Source organism: Netta rufina (assembly GCF_964035555.1).
Source record: "Netta rufina genome assembly, chromosome: 29".
Lineage (NCBI taxonomy): Eukaryota > Metazoa > Chordata > Aves > Anseriformes > Anatidae > Netta > Netta rufina.
Window position 1 is genome coordinate 3,606,470 of NC_140153.1, and position 19,089 is coordinate 3,625,558.

General features: G+C 71.0%; 5 protein-coding genes across 6 annotated transcripts; 4 read left to right on the forward strand and 1 right to left on the reverse strand.

The window, feature by feature from the left end:
* The first annotated feature begins 188 nt into the window (after positions 1 to 188).
* VPS72 (vacuolar protein sorting 72 homolog) lies at positions 189 to 2,348 on the forward strand. Its single transcript, XM_084303433.1, has 6 exons — positions 189 to 380; positions 470 to 622; positions 912 to 1,023; positions 1,130 to 1,309; positions 1,398 to 1,539; positions 1,793 to 2,348. Exons 1-6 carry the CDS (start codon positions 264 to 266, stop codon positions 2,181 to 2,183), a joined length of 1,095 nt encoding a protein of 364 aa, XP_084159559.1. The 5' UTR covers positions 189 to 263; the 3' UTR covers positions 2,184 to 2,348.
* Positions 2,349 to 2,886: 538 nt separating this feature from the next.
* TMOD4 (tropomodulin 4) lies at positions 2,887 to 6,387 on the forward strand. Its single transcript, XM_084303470.1, has 10 exons — positions 2,887 to 3,020; positions 3,558 to 3,701; positions 3,785 to 3,941; positions 4,333 to 4,455; positions 4,719 to 4,808; positions 4,970 to 5,100; positions 5,477 to 5,584; positions 5,770 to 5,913; positions 6,003 to 6,147; positions 6,255 to 6,387. The coding sequence occupies exons 2-10, from the start codon at positions 3,579 to 3,581 to the stop codon at positions 6,275 to 6,277; spliced, it is 1,044 nt and encodes a 347-aa protein (XP_084159596.1). The 5' UTR covers positions 2,887 to 3,020; positions 3,558 to 3,578; the 3' UTR covers positions 6,278 to 6,387.
* A 148-nt stretch (positions 6,388 to 6,535) lies between these two features.
* LOC311220069 (sodium channel modifier 1-like) lies at positions 6,536 to 9,207 on the reverse strand. Its single transcript, XM_084303475.1, has 8 exons — positions 9,105 to 9,207; positions 8,687 to 8,757; positions 8,521 to 8,609; positions 8,267 to 8,364; positions 8,101 to 8,195; positions 7,860 to 7,993; positions 7,630 to 7,768; positions 6,536 to 7,562 (listed from the first exon to the last, which is right to left on the reverse strand). Exons 1-8 carry the CDS (start codon positions 9,153 to 9,155, stop codon positions 7,463 to 7,465), a joined length of 777 nt encoding a protein of 258 aa, XP_084159601.1. The 5' UTR covers positions 9,156 to 9,207; the 3' UTR covers positions 6,536 to 7,462.
* Positions 9,208 to 9,559: 352 nt separating this feature from the next.
* On the forward strand, positions 9,560 to 10,854 carry LYSMD1 (LysM domain containing 1). The gene is made up of 3 exons (XM_084303476.1): positions 9,560 to 9,707; positions 9,965 to 10,230; positions 10,328 to 10,854. The coding sequence occupies exons 1-3, from the start codon at positions 9,606 to 9,608 to the stop codon at positions 10,464 to 10,466; spliced, it is 507 nt and encodes a 168-aa protein (XP_084159602.1). The 5' UTR covers positions 9,560 to 9,605; the 3' UTR covers positions 10,467 to 10,854.
* An 843-nt stretch (positions 10,855 to 11,697) lies between these two features.
* SEMA6C (semaphorin 6C) lies at positions 11,698 to 19,086 on the forward strand. 2 transcript variants are annotated; one of them, XM_084302949.1, is made up of 18 exons: positions 11,698 to 11,737; positions 12,252 to 12,419; positions 12,492 to 12,606; positions 13,066 to 13,123; positions 13,206 to 13,262; positions 13,795 to 13,896; positions 14,028 to 14,118; positions 14,201 to 14,323; positions 14,402 to 14,490; positions 14,604 to 14,821; positions 15,274 to 15,405; positions 15,475 to 15,630; positions 15,960 to 16,178; positions 16,513 to 16,650; positions 16,762 to 16,839; positions 17,028 to 17,083; positions 17,344 to 17,391; positions 17,698 to 19,086. In XM_084302949.1, exons 2-18 carry the CDS (start codon positions 12,308 to 12,310, stop codon positions 18,486 to 18,488), a joined length of 2,583 nt encoding a protein of 860 aa, XP_084159075.1. In that variant the 5' UTR covers positions 11,698 to 11,737; positions 12,252 to 12,307; the 3' UTR covers positions 18,489 to 19,086. The 2 variants fall into 2 exon arrangements, with proteins under 2 accessions (XP_084159075.1, XP_084159076.1); XM_084302950.1 differs by having other exon boundaries at positions 11,716 to 11,737; positions 12,223 to 12,419.
* The last annotated feature ends 3 nt before the right edge of the window (positions 19,087 to 19,089 follow it).

Sequence of the window (19,089 nt, forward strand, 5' to 3'; positions counted from 1 at the left end):
CCCCCCGCGCCAGGCCCCGCCCCTGCCGCTCCGGCCCTCACCACCCAGCCGCGGGCGCGGGGGGAGGGAGAGGCGCACGCGCCGCCGGAGCGGCTCAGCCCCCCCCCCCCCTCCTACCCCCGCTCCCAACTTGGACTCGCCCGCTCAGCGCATGCGCCCGGAGAGGAGAGGCGGGGGGGGAGGGAGGCGGCCCCGCAACTGAAGCCGCCGGCGCGCGGCGTGACGTCACACCGCCCCCCCCGTGACGTCACGGCGCCGCCGCCATGAGCCTGGCCGAGGGCCGCGCCCCGCGCCGCACGGCCGGGAACCGCCTGTCCGGGCTGCTGCAGGCCGAGGAGGAGGACGAGTTCTACCAGACCACCTACGGCGGCTTCACCGAGGTGCGGGGGGGGGCCGGGAAGGGGCTGCGGGGCGGGGGGGAGGCCGGGGGGAGGCCGCGGTGTCAGCCCCGGGCCCTCCGTCCCCGCAGGAGTCGGGCGACGACGAGTACCGGGGCGATCAGTCGGACAGCGACGATGAGGTGGACTCCGACTTCGACATCGACGAGGGCGAGGAGCCGGCCAGCGACCAGGACGACAGCGAGCCCAAGAGGCGCCGCCGCATCATCACCAAGGCCTACCGGGTGAGGGGGGGACGCCGGGGGAGTGAGGGCCGGAGGGGGGCACTTGGGGGGGGCACCGGCACCGGGGGAGGGGGCACCGGGGGGGGGCCTCCGGGGGTGCAGTGCAGGGCCCCCCTCGAACAGCCGCCGGCCCCCCGGGAGGGGCTGCAGCCATGTCCCGAGGGGGTACAGCCGGGACTCAGCAGGGAGGAGACGCTCCCCGTGGGTTGGGGAACGCGGCACGGTGCCCCCCCAAGGGGTCTCATCTAAGCCGGGCCTTTCCCCTTCCTCACGCTGCCCGACCCTGTAGGAGCCCCTCAAAAGCCTTCGCCCTAAGAAGGCCGATGCCCCCAGCAGCAGCTCCCAGAAGGCCCGAGAGGTGAAATCGGCCCCGCTGGAGCTCCAGGATGAAGCGGCAGACAGTGAGTGCACGCAGGCTGGGACGCGCGTGCCCCAGGGCTGGAAACGTGCTCCCGGCTGCAGGGAGCCGTGTCGGGGCCCGTGGTGAGCTCCGTCCCCCCGCTGCAGGCCGGAAGCACATGCGGCAATCGACAACAGAGCACACGCGCCAAACCTTCCTGCGCATCCAGGAGCGTCAGGTGCAGTCCAAGCGCAAGAAGGGCGGCCCCAACTACGACCGCCCCCTGACACAGGAGGAGCTGCTGGAAGAGGCCAAGATCACGGAGGAGATCAACCTCCGCTCCCTGGGTGAGCAGGGCACGAGGAGACACGGGGAGGGGTTGTGAGTGCGAACGGGGTGCTGAGCCTCACCCGTGGCACATCCTTGCTTTCACAGAGAACTACGAGCGTCTGGAGGCTGACAAAAAGAAGCAGGTCCAGAAGAAGAGGAAGTGTGTGGGGCCTGTCATCCGGTACTGGTCCGTCACCATGCCCCTCATCACGGAGCTGGGCAAGGAGGAGAACGTGGATGTGGAGGGGTAGGTTGGGGTCGCCTCGATGGGGTCCTGAGGGTTCCCCCCGACACTGCACGGGACCAGACCCGTCTGTCCAAAGTTCCCATCCTTTATTCCACCCTGGGTTCTTTTCTGCCACAACAGGAGGCAGACGGGTTTGGGGCAGTGCTCCGGAGCCCCACAGCCCCGTGTTCTGCTCCTGCTGCCTCTTGTGGGAGCTCTCGGGGTGTCCCTGGCCCCTCACGCCTCTCCTCAGAGCTGACTCTGGCCCTTCCAGGTTGGACCAAGACCTGCAGCAGGCAGAAGCGGCCCCAGCTGTGGCTCCAGCCTCTGCCGGGAAGTGCTCCCGCACCTTCATCTCCTTCACCGACGACGAGACCTTCGAGCGCTTCTTCCCCAAAGCGAAGCCGCCGCGGCTGCCGGTGAGGGAGATCTGCCCCGTCACCCACAAGCCGGCCGTCTACCGTGACCCCATCACCGACATCCCCTACTCCAACATCCGCGCTTTCAAAATCATCCGCGAGGCCTACAAGAAGTACATCACTGCACACGGGCTGCCCAGCGCCGCTGCCACCGCCGCCCTGGGGGCCGCCCCCCCCGGCCCTGACCCCGGTGTCCGCGCCACCCGCCAGAAGATCATCATCAAGCAGAGCGTCCCCGCCACCTGAGGGCCCGTGGCCGCACGCAGACGGCTCTGGATCGTTCTTGGCTGTGCCCCAGCTCACGTGGGCGATGGTTTGTTGCTTTATTTATCGACTTTATACTTTTTTTTTTAATAAAAAAAGAAAAATCCTAGTAATAAGCATCCAACAAAGCCAAGCGTGCAGACACTCACTTCCACTGCTATGCAAGCAGTGCCTGCAACTCTGCAAGACCCTACAGTAAACAGTGTGTGCAGCCCCTTGGTTTCTGGGAGACCCTACAATAAACAAGTAGAACCTCAGTGCTGCGTGTGGGGCCGTGGGAGCCCCCGGTCCCTGCTGAAGACAAGTGCAAACCCCCACCCAACCCCACCCAAACGTGGCTCTGCTGAATGAGGAGCTCGGGGGAGCAGAGCCCCCGGCCAGGCTCAGGAGGAAGGGGCGTTAAGGGGCACTCAGCATATCCAGCGGGGAAAAGGGGGTGGTGGGGTGGCTCCAAGGACCCCAGGACACGCGGTTTGGCCTCTCCCTGCAGTGCCTGGGGCTGTTCCCCCCAACTCCCTCCCCAGAGCACTTCGTGAGCTCCAAACCTCCCCTTCCTGCACCCCCAGGCAGGGCTTGGAGCCCGCAGCTGGGCCCGCGGGGGCTCCGATGGCCTGGGGGGGGCCTGCACCACCCAGTGCTGGGGTGGAGCCGTTGCGGGGCACTGGCAGGGCTCGATAACGCCGGCGATATGTGATCTCGCCCCTCCCCGCCGCCGGCTCGCAGAATAAAACGCTGATCTCATGCCCTGCGCGGCCGGAGCCCTTGGCTCAGCACCGGGGCACAGCCCAGGCAGGCTCCGCAGCCCCAGCCAGCGGCCAGGTAGGGCTGGGGGGGTCCCTGGGGTTGGGGGGGTCACCCCTAAAGGCACCAGCTCGGGGGGCCCTGAGGGTCTCCACACCAAGGGGTGCCCCCGGCTTTCTCCTGCGGGTCTCAGTGCGCAGGTCCCTGCTGTGGGTACCGGGTGCCTCCCCCGGGGTGCCCCCCCCCAGCCTCAGACCTGCGCATCGGGGGGTAAATCCTCATCCGCTGGGGCGCCTCAGGGGGGTGCAGGGCCCCGCGTCCCAAGCATGCAACCCTGCTTGCTCCCTGGGGGCTGGGGGGGCACTGGGTGCAGAAGGGGGGTGTCGGTGGGGTGGGAGCTGTGGAGCTGCCCCCAGCACTGGGCCGTGACTCAGTTTCCCCAAGAGCTCTGTGGTGATGGCTGGGCTGGACCCCACCCTGGGGTGCCCCAGTGCCCCCCCCCAGCCAGGCAGGCCCCAGCCCCGTGGCTGTGGGGTGTCTGGTGGGAGCTCGGCACGGCACGGGGGCTCCCCTGGCCCGGCAGCCTCCCGCTCAGCCCCCCCAATCCCCCTCCAGGCCGCCCCTCAGCCCCCAGCCATGACGTCCTACCGGCAGGAGCTGGAGAAGTACCGGGACATCGACGAGGACAAGATCCTGCAGGAGCTGTCGGCCGAGGAGCTGGAGCAGCTCGACACGGAGCTGCTGGAGATGGACCCCGAGGTGCGCCCGCGGCCCGGCCCGAGGTGGAGCGGGGGGCACCGGGCAGGGCCCCCGCACCCACGGCCACCCCGGTGCCTCCCCAGAACGTGCTGCTGCCGGCGGGGCTGCGGCAGCGGGACCAGACGCAGAAGAGCCCGACGGGGCCGCTGGATCGCGAGGCGCTGCTGCAGCACCTGGAGAAACAGGCGCTGGAGGCCGGCGAGCGCGAGGACCTGGTGCCCTTCACCGGCGAGAAGAAAGGTGCGGGGCTGGGGGGACGCGGGGGACAGGGCCCCGCAGCGCCAGGTATATTTAGCTCGGCGGGATGGCCCTCGCCAGCGGCTCGGATGTCCCGGGCGAGCTGGGCCCCCGCCAGCCCCGGGCATGGCTGCCCCCAGCAATGTCACCCCCAGCGTGGCCACCTCGCAGCACCGCCACCGCCCCGGTACCACCACTACTGCCCCAGTACCACCACCCCAGTACCGCCACCACCCCGGCCCCGCCGCGTTGCCCTGCAGCACCACATCCCCCCAGCGCTGCCTCTACCTGTCCCCAGCCCGGCACCGGGCCACCAAGCCCCCATAGCCTGTGGCTGCTGCCCCCCGGCTCGTGCCAGGCCGTGCAGGGTGCAGCCCCGCGTCCCCCCGCGCAGGGAAGCCGTTCGTGCCCAAGAACCCCAAGCGGGAGATTCCCCGCGAGGAGCAGATCACGCTGGAGCCAGAGCTGGAGGAGGCGCTGGCCAACGCCACCGAGGCCGAGATGTGCGACATCGCAGGTGGGTCCCGTGCACACGGCCACCCCCCGGCACTGACCCCTCATGCGGGGCCGTGCGTCACCCCTGCCCCATCCCCGTGTCACATCCGTGTCCCCTGCCCCCTCCGCTGGGCCCCTGCCAGGGCCCGGCTAAAAGCAGCAGCGTGGCCCCGCGCTCGGCTTTCAGCCTGGCCCCCAGCCCACCCGTGGCTGGCTGGGGAGGGGACGAGGGGGGGCTGTGGGATGGCCCCGTGGCTTGCGGTGACCCCAGGGGTGCCCCCGCAGCCATCCTGGGCATGTACACGCTGATGAGCAACAAGCAGTACTACGACGCGATCTGCAGCGGGACCATCTCCAACACCGAAGGCATCAACAGTGAGTGCGCCCCGCGGGACGGGGGCAGCCGGGGGCACACCGCAGGCGGTCCCGCTCCTGGGTTCAGCGGGGAGCCCCCACCCCCGTGTGCACGCGGGGGGCTCTGGGTGCCTGCACACGTGTCCGTCACACGTGTCCGCCCGCACGCACGCGTGCCGCAGGTGTGGTGAAGCCCGACACGTACAAGCCGGTGCCGGACGAGCCCCCAAACCCCACCAACGTGGAGGAGACGCTGCGGCAGATCCAGGCCAACGACGGGGCGCTGGAGGACGTCAACCTCAACAACATCAAGGCGAGGGGCCGGGCCTGGGGGGTGGCTGGCCTCAGCGGCCTGGGGGTGTCCCCAAAGCACTGCTCCATGCCCTGGGGTGTCCTCAGGGTGCTGGTCCTGGGGTGTCTCTGGTGTGCTCAGCCCTTGGGGCATCCCTGGGTGTTTGTCCCCATCCCGAGTGGCTCGGGGGCATCCCAGGTCCTCATCCTAGGACAGCCACGTCCCCCTAGTGACATCCTGCAGCCCCTTGGTGCCACTTACAACCCTTTGATGACACCCTGCAAGTGCTCAGGGGTACCCCTGTGCCCTTGGAGACATCCACACCCCCCCAGTGCCCCCTGCATCGTCCCGGGGATGTTCCCCTCTCCTCGGTGATGCCCCCGTCCCCTCGCTGCAGGACATTCCCATCTCCACACTGAAGGCCATCTGCGAGGCCATGAAAACCAACACCCACGTCAAGAAGCTCAGCCTGGTGGCAACCCGCAGCAACGACCCCGTGGCCACTGTGAGTCCCAGCCCCGTGACCCTCCGTGTCCCCGCGTCCCCAGAGATGCGCTCCCCTTCCCCCAGCTCCCAGCCGGCACCAGCCAGGCGAGCTTTTGCTGGCCTTGCCCCCGCCGGTGGCCCACAAGGTGCCAGTGGTGCAGCCAGCCCCGGGTGACACCCCGAGGTGATGCCAGGCTCCCGCAGGCGGTGGCCGAGATGCTGACGGAGAACAAGACGCTGCAGAGCCTCAACATCGAGTCCAACTTCATCACCAGCGCCGGCATGATGAGCATCATCAAGGCCATGTACCAGAACAGCACCCTGAGCGAGCTCAAGGTGGACAACCAGGTAGGGACGGGCACCCACGGGTGGCCTGGGGCGTGTGCCCAGTTTGCCCAGTGCGCCCAGTTGGGCCCAACCGTGTCCCCGCCCCGCAGTGCCAGCGGCTGGGCGACACGGTGGAGATGGAGATGGCGACGATGCTGGAGCAGTGCCCCTCCGTGGTGCGCTTCGGGTACCATTTCACGCAGCAGGGCCCCCGCGCCCGCGCCGCCATCGCCATCACCCGCAACAACGAGCTCCGTGAGTGCCCCGCTGCTGCCCTGGGCAGGAATGAGGCCGGGGAGGAAGAATGGGGTTTGGGGGGGCACCCAGCCCTGGCCCTGACCCACTTCTTCCCCTGTCCCCAGGTCGCAAGCAGAAGAAAACCTGAGCGCTTCGCAGCACAGCCCTGCAGACCCCGGTGCTCCGCTCGCCCCCGAGCTGCGCTTTGGGCTCCCCAGGGCTGGGTCGGCTGTAAATAAAGGTTACGGAGACACCGGGCGTGAGGCTGCTCCTGGGACAGGGCCACAAGGACGGGGGCAGGATTTGTGCGTGGGGGGATCTGCAGGGACGGGCTGAGCGAGGGTAACGCTGCTGGAGGACCCCTTTTTCAGGGCTCGAGACCCAGAGGCCCCCGTCAGCCTCGAGCCATTGATCCCGGGCTCGTTACGGGGCGAGCTGGATGCCTGGATTCCCTCCTGGAGCAACGGGCTGCAGGGTTGGGGTATTTATACCCCGGGGATTGGGTTACGGGGCCAGGCCCTGTGCCAGGGGGGAGCGGGGCACCCCTCAGCGGGGAGCTGGGTGCCCTTGTGGAACAGAACCGGGCACCTGGGGCCCATAGGGGCCAGCACCGGGTGCCCATGGGGCGGATGGGGGCCGCAGGGCTCTGGGAAGAGCCCCCAGACCTGCACCCAGCTCGGGCGTTCACTCACCAGGGCCCTGGCACCCATCCCAATGGCTATTTATAGGTCTGAGCTGAGCAAGCGGGTAAATCCCAGTGCCCAGGTGTAACATCACCCCAGGCAGCGCTGCCAAGGAGCCCTCCCCAGGGACGGGATCCAGCCCTGGGGCCCAAGCAACCCATCGCTGGGTGCTCCCGCTGGGAGCTCTCCCCAGGGTGCTGGCAGGGCACAGGGGGTGCCCTGAGGTGGGAGCTCCCACGGGCCCCAGAGGCAGAAGGGAGGTGGGAAACAGAGGCGAGGGTGGAGGTGAGCTGGCCGGGTGTTTTGCCAAGCGCCAGGACAGCTGCAGGGCCACGAGGAGGGGGAAGCCCCGTGCCGCCACCCCAAAAGGCCACAACCCGCAGGCACCTGTGCCTGGGCAGAAAAGCGATTGTGACTTGGGCTGGGGACAGGAAGAGACGGGCAGCAATGGGCCAAAATCCAAGCTGAGATCACAGTGCTCTGGCCAGGATAGGCACACCCAAAAAGGTGGGAACAAAGAGCGAGGGGACCCCCAGTGCCACACCACGTATGGGACCTGTCCCAGCGGTTGGATCGCCTCCGTCATCTCCAGCTGCCTCTGTTTTTGTGGCACGCAGCAGGGTCGGGGACAGTCCTGGGGCTCAGGAACCTCAGGCTGGCAGCAGTGCAGGTGGCTCATCCTCATCAGAGTCAAATTCAGCGTTCTCATCCTTCACCCACTTGCCAGAGCGATCCTGGATCCAGCCGGCGCTGGGGATGGGCAGACGGGGTGAGGGGGGGCTCGCTGGGGGTTCCCCGTCAGCAGGACCCAACTCACCTCCGCAGCTGCAGGTATTGCTCCAGCGCCTGGCGCCTCGCGGGGCTGAGGGCTTCGGGCTGACTCGGCTGTGAGGATGCTGCTGCTGCTTTCCCTTTTCTGCCTTGCCCGGCGTGGGTGGAAGCTGCCTTCAGCCCACCTGGGAGAGCAGAGAGGGGCGCAGGATGGTGACACCCACAGAAAGGACAGAAAGCGCCCAGGCGCACCGTCCTGCCGCAGTTTGCTCTCACCTGGCTGCCGGCTGCGCTGCCCTGGCAGCAGGGCTGCAGGGGTGGCCTCCACGGCGTCCCTGTTCTGAGAGGGAGCCTGGGCAGTGCTCGGCCCCGGCTGGGTCCTCGCCCCTCGTGTGCCACTTCCAGCTGCCCTGTAAGGGGATGGGGTCAGGCCTAGAGGGCACAGCCACCCCAGGTGGGCAGCTGGGAGCAGGCCGGAGCTTTCCCTACGCCCCAGCAGCAAAGCTGCAGCCCTCACCCTGTCCTCCGGCAGCAGCTGTTGTAGGGAGCAGCCTTCAGCAGGGCACTCTGGGCAATCCTCCTCGTCCGGGCCAGCAAAGGGGCTGGGGAGCCCTGGGGAGAGGGTGCAGAGCTCAGGAAGGCCCCATTGGGTACCAGGGAAGGGGAGAGGACAGCGCACCCACCTGCGTGCCCGCCGCCTCCACCCGCACCAGCTCCTGGTGCCGCTGCTCCTGCGCCGTGTCCTCCCGCCAGCGCTCACTGCCGTAGCAGCGCTGCAGGCCTGGAAGGGAAGGGAAGGGAAGGGAAGGGAAGGGAAGGGAAGGGAAGGGAAGGGAAGGGAAGGGAAGGGAAGGGAAGGGAAGGGAAGGGAAGGGAAGGCAGGTGGACGTTCACGGCACGCCCCACCCAGCGCCAGCCCCCCCGGCCCCGCACTCACTGCCCAGGTGCTTCCTGCCAGCCCGGTGCACCGCCAGCACCTCTAGCGTGTCGAAGACGGGCCGGTGGGCACACACGGTGCAGGCGTACCTGTAGCAGGGAGGAGGCGCCGTCAGCGCCCTGCAGCCCCCCGAGCCGCCCCGTGTCCCCGGGGGGGTCCCGCTCACCTCCCGCTCCGCAGCAGCAGCGCCTCCTCCTCGGGGATGTAGCTGGCCAGCAGCTCCGCCACGCGCCGCTTCTGCGAGGGAGCGAGAGGCCGCGATAGTGCCCGGCCCTGCCCCCCCCCCCCCAAAACGGGCACCCGGGGCCTCCCCGGACCTCGGGGGGGGTCGTGGCAGGGAGCAGCCCCCCCCGCCAGCCCCGCCACCCCCTGCGAGGCGGGACCAGGAGGGCGGAGACCGGGAACCGGGAGCGCTGCAGGCGGGGAGGGGGGGGGGGCAGAGAAATCCCGGGGGGTCCGGGCAGGGCGGGGGGGGGGGCAGGGGGGACACCGAGGGGCGGGGTACACGGGGCAAACCCGGGCAGGGGGAGCCCGGGTCCGGGGAGATCGGGGTCCGGGGGGGTGGGGGTGTCGCGGGGCCCCACCTGCAGCGCCGCCAGCTGCCCGGGCTCGTCGCCGTCCCGCTTGAAGGACATGGCGGCCCCCTGCGCCGCCGCCCCGTTACCATGGGGACCGCCCCCTCCCCGCTTCCGGGTCGCTTTTCCCGGCGGACCGCGCGCGGGCGGGAGGGAGCCAATGGGGAGCTTAAGGGGGCGGGGCGGGAGCGGCCCGCGGCTCGGCGGGGCCCCGCGGCATGACGGGAGTTGTAGTTCTGCGCGCCTCGCCGCCTGGCAGGAGCACGGAGCCCCCCGGGGAAAAGGGGAGCAGAGACCGCGGCGGGGCGGGGGCTGGGAGGGAGCGAGCAGTCCCCGGGGACCGGGAGCGCGGGGAGCGCCGCGGGGACCCGAAGGAGCGGCGGGGCCCCGGCTCCAGAGGACTACGAGTCCCAGAGGCCTCCGCGCGGGCGGCCGGGCCTTACCGGGAGCGGGGCGGGGCGGGGCGGTGGCGCCCCCGCGCCGGGCCGGGGCTGAGCGGGGCCGCCCGCCATGGCGGGGCCCCCCCCGGCGCGGGGGGCGGCGGGCGGCCGGGAGCACCGGCTGGAGCCCGGGGACACGCTGCCGGGGCTGGCGCTGCGCTACGGGGTCACGGTGAGCGGCGGGGCCGGGCCGGCACCGGGATGAGCCCCCGGGACCGGGCACCGCGCCCGGCCCCGGCCACCCCCGGCCCTGTCCCCGTCCCACCACGGCCCGCCCCGCGGCCCCTCCGTGTCCCGGTCCCGGTCCCGTTCTTGTCCCCGGCCCCCCTCGTCCCCTCCCGGTCCCCTCCCGGTCCCGTCCCTGTCCCCGGTCCCCCCCCGTCCCTTCCCGTTCCCGTCCCCACCTGGCCCCGTCCCTGTCCCCGGCAGCCGGAGCAGATCCTGCGCGCCAACCGCCTCTACGCCTCGGACCCCATCTTCCTCAAGCCCACGCTGCTCATCCCGGCACCGGGGGGGCTCCGCCGCGAGGAGGAGGAGGAGGAGGCGGGGGGGGGGGCACCGGCGGACCCCGGGCCCCCCGCCCCGTCCCGCCACGAGCTCTCGGCCGCCGACTTCCTGCGGCAGCTGGACGCCGACATCGGGCGCTCCAAGGCGGCGGCGGCGGCGGCTCAGCGGCTCCGCGCCGCCAGCACCGGGTGAGCGCGGCCGGCCCGGCCCGGGGCGCTCGGGGGGGCGCCGGTCGCGGGGCTGCCCCTCACCGCCCCCCCCCTTCCCCTCCGTGTCCCCCCGCAGCGCGGCCGAGGCCGAGGGCACCCCGCGCCCGGAGAGCGGGGACCCCCGGCTCGGCCCCCGGCTCGGCCCCCGGCCCCTCACCAGGACGCCGCGGGCGGCCGCGCTCCGAGACGCCGAGGACGAGATCTTCACGCTGTGACACCGGGACCGGGAACCGGGGACGGGAACCGGGGACGGGACCCGCGGGGAGCCGGCAGGCGGCGGCCCCTCGCCATCTCCTGCGGGGGTCCCGGCCCCGCTTTGGGGAAACCCAAACGCCGCCGGTGGGAGCCGGCCCCCGCCTGGGGACACCGCGAGGCACCGGGACAGGACTCAGCAGCCGGGCTCTGTTCCTCCGATCCTATTTATTTGTATGGTTTTGCCCTCGTGGTGTTTTTTTTTTGTTGTTTTTTTTTTGGGGGGGGGGGGTTGGGGGGGGTGGGAGCCCCCCAGCCTCCCCGTGTCAGTGCCTGGACCCCGATGGGGATGGGGTCGGTCGCCCCCTTTTCCCTCCCCTGAGGACCTGTAAATAAAACGGAGCGCTGGCACCCGCCCCGCCTGCTCGCCACACCGCAGGGACACCGTGGGGACACCGCGGGGACACCGTGACAGCCGTGGGGACGCGGGGAGCACCCTGGGGGTGCCGCCACCCCTCTGGGGACACGAGCAGCACCCTGGGGCCCAGAGCACCCCCCTACGGCCGCTGTCCCCTCTGTGTTCCCCCCCCGGGACCGCGGTGCCGCCCCCGCCACGCCGCGCGGTGCCGCCAGATGTCGCCGCGCGCCCGCGCCCCGGGGGCCGCGGGACCACCGCCCCCACCCCCCCCCAACCCCCCGGCGGGGTCCCCCGGTCCCTTCACATCCCCGGGGCTGCCGGAGGACGCGGAGCCCGGGTGGCAGCGGGGGGGCCCAATTCTCCCAGTGAGCTCCCAGTCCCCCCGGGGGGGGTACCCACGCGTGGGTCCAGGGGCGGGCAGACGGACGCGATCCCAACCCCCCCGCGCCCCCCCCCCCCCCCCCCCCCCGGCAGCGCAGGGCGGAGGTTGCGGACACGCGCGTCCACGGTGCCACGTGCGCGCGCGCGTGGGCTCCCGGGGATCAGCTCATTAACGGGATTAGCGCCTATCTATAGGGCCGACGGGGGGGGGGCAAAGCCACGGCGGTGTCACGGCGCTGCCCCCCCCCCCCCCCCCCGCCCCGCCCGAAAACCGCAAATCCCCCAAATCCCGGCCCCGCCCGGGTCCTCCCCGTGGGGGGGGGTGACACGCGTGGCCCCGCGTGGCCGCGCCCCGGCCCCCCCCGCCCCATGCAGCCCCCCCCCCCCGGTCACTTCCCGCCCCCGGCCCCCGCTCAGGGTCCCGGCCGGTCCCGGCCCGTTCCGGGGCGGAGCCGCTCGGGGCCGCGGGGCCGCTCGGGGCGCGGCGCGGAGCCGGTACCGGGAGCGGGGCGCGGGGGGTGCCAGGGGGGGCGGCGGGCTCCGGGGGGTGCTGCGGGGCGCAGGGGGGTGCTGCGGGGGGCGGCCGGGTGCGGTGGTGCTGGGAGGGTGTTGCACGGGGCGAGTGTGTCGGTGCCGGTGCCGGTGTCGCTGCGTCTGGCACTTGTTCGTGCTTCGCATCCCGTCCCAACACCGGCCGTGGTCGTCGGGAGTGGGAGGCACTGGGAGCACTGGGACTGGGGCACTGGGGACACTGGGATGGGAGGATCGGGGATGGGCACGCGGGAAAGGGACGTGGGGACAGGGACACTGGGAGCACTGGCAGGAGGTACCGGTGGCACTGGTAAGGGGCACTGGTGGCACTGGGAGGAGGACTGAGGCCCTGTCCCCATGCTTGAAGCTGCATGGAGAGGACGCCACCACTGTCCCCAGTGTCCCCATGGTGCTGCACACGCGCCCCCCCCACCCTGGCCCTGCCTCAGTTTCCCCAGTAGGGATTAACCCCTTGCAGCCCAGAGGGGTCCGGGCTCAGTGGCCGCCCCACGTCTCCTTCGGGTGCCTGGGAGGATGCTCGGGGTGCTGCTGGCCTTCGTCCTCGTCGTGGTCCCCGGGGCCCCCGGGGGAGAGGCACAGTCCTTCCCGCGGGACCTGGTGCCGCGCAGCACCGTGGGGCTGGCAGGTGAGCAGGGACCGGGGGCTGGGGGCACGGGGCCAGCCGGGGGCGTCGTCACCGTGTTCCCACATCCCCCAGCCACCGCCACCTACCCCCGCTTCGGGGGTCTCCGGGGGGACAACGTCACCGCCCAGCTCGGCCTCGACTTCCAGCGCATGCTGCGCCTCAACAGCACCCTCTTCGTCGCCGCACGGTGAGCGCGCTTGTGCACCCCTCCCTGTGCCTGCGTGTGCTTTCCATGGCTTTGCACACTTGTGCACGCTTGTGCAAACTTGGATGTTCTTGTGCACGCTTGTTTGTGCTGGTGCATGCTTCTGGGGGCTTGGTTGCTTCCGCAAGCTTGCGCACACTTGTGCACGCCTGGCCTCGTGTGTCCGTACGTCTCCATGCTTGTGCAAAGTTGTCTATGCTTGTGCAGTCTCGGGCTCGCTGGCATGTGTTTGGAGATGCTCATCCTGGTTTGTGCAAGCCACTGCGTGCGTAGGCACACTCGTGTGTGTCCCTTTCTGCACGCTTGGGCACCGCTTGTACGTGGTGGGTGCAGGCACCCCGTGTTCCCTCCTCCCTTCACCTACCCTTGCTGGTGCTCTGCACGTCCCCGTGCCCCCTCGCACGTCCCCGTGCCCCTTCTGTTCACGCTGTGCCCTCCCAGGGACCACATCTACGCCTTCGACCTGGGGCAGGACAAGCGGGTGCTGTACCCTGAGCGGGTAAGGGGGACGGGGGCACCATTTCTGGGGTCGCCTGGGTTTCGGTGGGGGTCCCCGCTGCCCACCCCCATCTCGCCAGCAGCATCTCACCTGGGAGACGCGGGACAGAGAGAGCTGCGCCATGCGGGGCAAGCTGCAGGTACGGGGCATGGGATATGGGGCATGGGGCATGTGAGTACTGGGTATAGGGGTACAGGATGTAGAGGTATGGGGGTACCACGTACAGGAATATGGGGGCACAGGGGTAGGTGGTACAGGGGTGTGGGGGTGTGGGAGTGCAGGGGTAGAGGGTTATGGAGTATGAGGGGGTGGGGGTACAAGGCATGGGGGTGTGAGGGTACAAGGTATAGAGGCGTGGGCTGATGGAGGTATAAGGGATGGGGGTGTAAGGAGTGGGGATATGGGGCAATAAGGATGGAGGGGCACAGGTTACAGTGCTATGGGGTACAGCAGCAGGGGGTACGGAGGAATGGGGGTATAAGGGGACAAGGGGATGGGGCATAGGGGTGTGGGGCAGGGGTCTCTAGGGGCCTGGAGACGTGGGGCGCGTGGTGTGGGTACGGTGAGGCGGGTCTGGGGACAACGGCCTGGGGGATACGAGGGTGGGGGCAGAGGGAGGCAGGGCCAGGCGGCCGCTGGCCCCGTGCCCCCATCCGCGTGCGACCGCGCAGGACGGGTGCCACAACTACATCCGCGTGCTGGTCCCGCGCGACGCCCGCACCCTCTTCGCCTGCGGGACCAACGCCTTCAACCCCGTCTGCCGCAGCTACGAGGTGGGGGGCCCGGTGTGGGCACGGGGCGGGGGGCGCCGCCGCCGGGGCTGGGATCCCCACGGGGCCCTCGTCTGAGCGGTGGGGCTGGGGGGGGGTGAGCAGCGGCGGGGCTCTGAGCACGGCGCCTGCAGGCGCGCAGCCTGCTGCAGGAGGGCGAGGAGCTGAGCGGCCAGGCCCGGTGCCCCTTCGACGCCCGGCAGAGCAACGTCGCCCTCTTCGCTGGTGGGTGCCGGGGTCGCGGGGGCCTGGCGGGGGAGGGCCGGGATGGGGCTGACGCCGCTGTCCCTGTCCCCGCGCCCCCCAGACGGCAGCCTCTACTCGGCCACCGTGGCTGACTTCCAGGCGAGCGACGCGGTCATCTACCGGAGCCTGGGCGCCCGCAGCCCCCCGCTGCGCACCCTCAAGTACAGCTCCCGCTGGCTGCAGGGTAGGGGTGGGGGTACGGAAGGGAGCGGCGCCGTGGGGCAGGCTGGGGGCTGATGGCCCCATGCCCCCGCGTCCGCAGAGCCCCACTTCGTCCAGGCGCTGCCCTACGGCCCCTACATCTACTTCTTCTTCCGGGAGATCGCGGTGGAGCTCGGCGCGCTGGGCAAGGTGAGCGAGGGGGGGGCACTGCCGCCCTGCCTCCTGCCCCCGCGCCGGGCAGACCCCGGTGCCCGTCCCCCGGGGCCTCCGGCCCTGTGGGACGCTGGTGGCTCTGTGTGCAGGTGGCGGTGGCGCGGGTGGCCCGGGTGTGCCGCAACGACCGCGGGGGCTCCCCACGGGTGCTCGAGCGCCGCTGGACGTCCTTCCTGAAGGCACGGCTGCAGTGCGCCGTTCCCGGGGACGCCGTCTTCTACTTCGACGTCCTGGAGGCCGTGACGCTGCCCCACGCCCTGCACGGGCGCCCTGCTGTCCTAGCCCTCTTCGGCACCCAGCCCAACAGGCATGGGGACGCGGGGACTGGGAGCAGGGCACAGGCGGCGGGGAGATGAGGACAGGGTGACGGGCCTGGGGACATTGTCTTGTGGTGGGCTTGAGCATGGGGACCTGGGGACGTGACTATGGGACAGGCACACAGGGACGTAGGGACGTGGCTGCACGAGGGAATGTTGGGGACGTGAGCATGGGGACGTGGCTGTGGTGGACAGGAACATGAGGACAGGGGCACATGGGTGCACAACAGACACCGGGGACATGGGGGACATGAGCGTGGGGATGGGGGCAGGCACACAGGTGCATGGACACACAAGGGGACGTGGGGACCAGGCTGGGGGGACTTGGAGGTGAGGCAGGGCAGGGCACGGGGATGCCTTCACACAGGGACATGGACACGGGGCAGTCCTGGGGACGTCAGGGGTGTCCCCAGAGCTGGTGCCACCCCTGCCACCCCCACAGCATCCCCGGCTCAGCCGTCTGCGCCTTCTACCTGGCGGATGTGGAGCGGGCGTTCGAGGGACACTTCGCTGAGCCCCGGGGTGCTGCGGGTGCCTGGCCTCCCGTGCCCGAGGAGCGGGTGCCGCGGCCCAGGTACTCCTCACCCCGCTGGGTCCCCGGGGCGCGTACGAGGACCCTGTCCCCATGCTGGTTGTGCCACAGGCCTGGCTGCTGTGCCGGGATGGGCTCAGCCACTGCCATCGTCACCTCCGGGGACTTCCCCGACGAGACGCTGGCCTTCGCCAAGGAGCACCCGCTGCTGCACGGCGCCGTGGCCCCCGCCGGCGGGCGGCCCCTCTTCACCCGCACCGGCACCAGGTGCCCGGGGACAGGGCGGGTGGGCCCGGGGACACAACGGGGGGTGGGGGGGGCATAGTGCAAGCTGCCGAGGCAAGGGTGCGCCTGGCCCTGTGGGTGCTGTGGGGTGGGGAGGGTGCTCGTGCAAGTGTGCGCACAGCCCTGGTGTGCAGGTGTGTGAGATGCTGGGGGAGGGTACACAGCAGCGTGCAAAACCCTGGTGGGGGAACAAGCGAGGCTGGTGCAAGGGTGTGTCAGCCCCCCCCCCCCAGCGCGGTGGCATATGAGGGCATGGTGTGAGGGCGTGCAAGGGGCTGCATGGCCCCACACGAGGGTTCCGCGTGGCGCAGGCTGACCCAGCTGGCGGTGGATGTGGGCGCGGGGCCGCGGGGGAACCACACCGTGCTCTTCCTGGGTGCCGAGGACGGGCGGGTGCTGAAGGTCCTGGCAGCCACGCGTAGTCCCGGGGACATCCAGAACTCTGGGGACCCCGCAGCGCCTGGTGACACCGGGGAGCCCGGTGCAGAGGTGCTGCTGCTGGAGGAGATCAGCCTCTATGAGCCCAGGTGGTGAGTGGCCCTGGGACAGGGGTGCTGGGAGACACGGGGGTGCTGTGGGGCATGGAGGGTGGTGGGTGTTGGGGTGGGTGCCATGGGGTGCTGGGGGGCCGTGTGGGGTGCCGTGAGACATTGATGGGTGCTGGGGGGGGGGCATGCAGGTGCCACAGGGTGCTGATAGGTGCCATGGGGCCATGCGGATGCCATGGGGTTCTGGTGGGGGCCATGGGGCTGCAGGGTGCAGATGGGTGCCATGGGTGCTGCCAAGCACTGGGGGGGGGTGCCAAGGGGCTGTGGGTGCTGATGGGGGGGTGCAGGCACGGTGATGTATTGTGGGGGGACCCAGGTGCCGGGGGCCACGTGGTGCCAGCCGGGTGCTGGGGCTGGAGCTGCACCCGCCAGGCCAGGAGCTGTTCGTCGCCTTCGCCGGCTGCCTCGTGCGCCTGCCCCTGAGCCGCTGCGCCCGGCACGGGGCCTGCCGCCGGTGAGCTGCGGGGTGGGGGCGCAGTGATGTGCGAGGGCCCGGAGTGTGCAGGGGCAACCCGCTGTCGGGCCCAGGCCCTGCGTGTCTGTGCTGAGCACCGGCCCCGTGCAGGAGCTGCCTGGCTGCCCGGGACCCCTACTGTGTCTGGCTGCCCCCTGGGGGCTGCGTCCCCTTCTCCGAGGACCTCCCGTGAGTGCCCCCAAAGTGTCTCCGATCCCCTGTCCCTCGCGCAGCTGTGTGCACTGCTGCAAAGCACATGGAGGCTTGTGTGTGTCCGCCCCCCCTACACCCCACAACCCTGGGCACCTGGGTCCCTTCCTCGTGGGGCGGGGGCACTTGGGACAGCGTCTGATGCGTCCCCTCCTGTGCGCCCCCAGGGCTGGCTTCGAGCAGGACATCGAGGGATCCACCGGGCTCACAGGGATCTGCCACGGTGAGGGGGGACACAAGGGGACATGGGGGGATGGCGGGGTGTGGGTGTTATGTGGTGGGCATCTGGGGACGTTGAGAGACATTGGCCCCGTGGAGGGGTGCTGGGGGACACCAGGGGACACGAGGTCACAGGGGGATGCCAGTGCCACCAGGCAGGCATCTGGATGACCCCGGAGGTTGTGGAGGACCCTGGGGGGCGTGGGTGGCTCCAGGCAGGGGTTGTGGGTAGCCTGGCCCACCCCTCCCCCTCTCCTTTCACAGATGCACCAGCTACAGGGGACGGTGACGGGGACAGGGACTTGGCCCACGGTTAGTGACACCCCTTGGTCCCCTGGACACCCACCGGGACACCCCTGGGAGGGAACCTGGGGAACCGGGGAGGGATGCAGGAACTGGGAGGTCCCTCAGGGACAAGGAGGGACCCCAGGGGTGGGACAGGGGCCCCATGTACCGGGGAGGGACATGGGAGGGACCTGGGATCAGGAGGGACCCCAGGGGTGGGACAGGGGCCCAAAGGAGGGGAAAAGAACCCCAAGAACCTGGGGGGGGGGAAGTGGGGTATGGCACGGGGAGAGGAGGGGACGCGGGGACCCGGCTGATGGGTGCTGCCTGCAGGGGTGCGCCAGGCGGTGCCGGGGGCTGTGGCGGCGGTGCCGGTGCCGGTGCTGGTGGGCTGCGTGCTGGGTGCCTTCGTGCTGGGCGCCCTGGCTGCAGGGCTGCTGGCGGCCTGCACCCGCCGCCCTGCAGCACCCAAGGGTGCCCCGGTGCCCCCCGCCGCCCCATGCCCCCCGCCCCAGCCGCCTGCCCCCCGCCTCTACCCACCGCTGCCGCCCCACGGAGGGGACCGCGACTGGGACCTCCCCGAGCTGCCCACCCCTGAGGCCACCCCGGAGCCCCCCACCAGGACACCCCGGGAGCGGGCAGCAGAGCCCCGACACGGCCTTGGCACCCCGGGGTGCCCAGAGCCCCCCGGGCCGGGACCCCCGCCCAAGGCCTCCCTGGAGGAACGGCTGCAGAGGCTGCAGGGGCCGGGGGGGGCAGGATGGCCGCTGTCCCCTGGCCCCGCAGCCGCCGGCTCCTTTGCCAACCGGGTGCAGCCCGGCGTCCCGCTGCCCAGCGTCCCCCTGCCCCCCCGGGACGGGGCACCCCGGCGCCTCGACGTGCCCCCTGACAGCCCCCCCCCGCCCCGCCGGCCCCTAGCACAGAGGCACTCGTTGGCAGGGGTGGCGGGCACAGCAGCGAGGCCGCCCGGCGTGGCTCGGGGCCTGGCCCGCATGCACTCGCTGGGCGCCCCGGGGGGGCCACCCTGGGGTCCCCGTCCCGTCCCCCTCCAGCGCTCCCTCTCCATGAAGCCCCCGGTGCTGCCCAAGCCCCTGCTGGTGCCCGCGGCCCCTGGGCAGCCCTGAGACCCCTGCCTCAGGGACACGGCAGCCACAGCACCCTGGGGGGCTCTGTCCGATGCCTGCCCCCCTCGAGCCGTCATCTTCCTGCACTGGTGACCGGGTCCATGCTCCCCCCTCCTTTTTCCTAAGGGATGAGGGACCCTGTCCCCAAGGTGCCCCCCCCGCCCTGCTGGGATGCCAAGGATCACCGTGTCCTCGAGCTGTCCCCACGTCCCACCCCTGGGTGATGGGGGCCCTCCACGTCCTCAAGCCCCCCTAGGGCCAGGTGTCTTCACGCCCCCAGGCTGTCCCCATCTCCCCCCCCCAGCTGCTCCCTGTGCCAGCCCCAGTGACCCCATGCTCCTGAGCCACCCCCCTTCGGTCCCAGCTGAGGAGGGGCCCCATGCTCCCACCCACCCCCGTTGTCCCCAGGGTTTCTTTGTGTTTTTGTGTCCCCGTTTCTAATTTATTCACTGCTCTGGGGGCCACATGAGCCGCCACTGGCCTTGGGCCCCTGGGGACAAGGCTGGACGGGGACGGGGGGGCTTTGCCCCAGAGCTCAGTTTGTCCTACTGTGTAGGACCAGGGCTCGCTCGCGGCAATTAAACACTTGGTGTCTCCAGCT

Excerpts from the sequence above, each read along its gene's own strand:
- VPS72 (XM_084303433.1), top strand. The coding sequence starts at position 264 with ATGAGCCTGGCCGAGGGCCGCGCCCCGCGCCGCACGGCCGGGAACCGC. Across the intron at positions 381-469 it reads CCTACGGCGGCTTCACCGAG|GAGTCGGGCGACGACGAGTA; the intron begins GTGCGGGGGGGG and ends CCGTCCCCGCAG. Across the intron at positions 1,024-1,129 it reads CCAGGATGAAGCGGCAGACA|GCCGGAAGCACATGCGGCAA; the intron begins GTGAGTGCACGC and ends CCCCCGCTGCAG.
- TMOD4 (XM_084303470.1), top strand. The coding sequence starts at position 3,579 with ATGACGTCCTACCGGCAGGAGCTGGAGAAGTACCGGGACATCGACGAG. Across the intron at positions 3,942-4,332 it reads CTTCACCGGCGAGAAGAAAG|GGAAGCCGTTCGTGCCCAAG; the intron begins GTGCGGGGCTGG and ends CCCCCCGCGCAG. Across the intron at positions 5,914-6,002 it reads AGCTCAAGGTGGACAACCAG|TGCCAGCGGCTGGGCGACAC; the intron begins GTAGGGACGGGC and ends CCCGCCCCGCAG.
- LOC311220069 (XM_084303475.1), bottom strand. The coding sequence starts at position 9,155 with ATGTCCTTCAAGCGGGACGGCGACGAGCCCGGGCAGCTGGCGGCGCTG. Across the intron at positions 8,610-8,686 it reads CTGCTGCTGCGGAGCGGGAG|GTACGCCTGCACCGTGTGTG; the intron begins GTGAGCGGGACC and ends TCCCTGCTACAG. Across the intron at positions 7,563-7,629 it reads CAATACCTGCAGCTGCGGAG|CGCCGGCTGGATCCAGGATC; the intron begins GTGAGTTGGGTC and ends GCCCATCCCCAG.
- SEMA6C (XM_084302949.1), top strand. The coding sequence starts at position 12,308 with ATGCTCGGGGTGCTGCTGGCCTTCGTCCTCGTCGTGGTCCCCGGGGCC. Across the intron at positions 14,119-14,200 it reads CAACGTCGCCCTCTTCGCTG|ACGGCAGCCTCTACTCGGCC; the intron begins GTGGGTGCCGGG and ends CGCGCCCCCCAG. Across the intron at positions 15,631-15,959 it reads TTCACCCGCACCGGCACCAG|GCTGACCCAGCTGGCGGTGG; the intron begins GTGCCCGGGGAC and ends CGCGTGGCGCAG.
- LYSMD1 (XM_084303476.1), top strand. The coding sequence starts at position 9,606 with ATGGCGGGGCCCCCCCCGGCGCGGGGGGCGGCGGGCGGCCGGGAGCAC. Across the intron at positions 9,708-9,964 it reads CGCTGCGCTACGGGGTCACG|CCGGAGCAGATCCTGCGCGC; the intron begins GTGAGCGGCGGG and ends TGTCCCCGGCAG. Across the intron at positions 10,231-10,327 it reads CTCCGCGCCGCCAGCACCGG|CGCGGCCGAGGCCGAGGGCA; the intron begins GTGAGCGCGGCC and ends GTCCCCCCGCAG.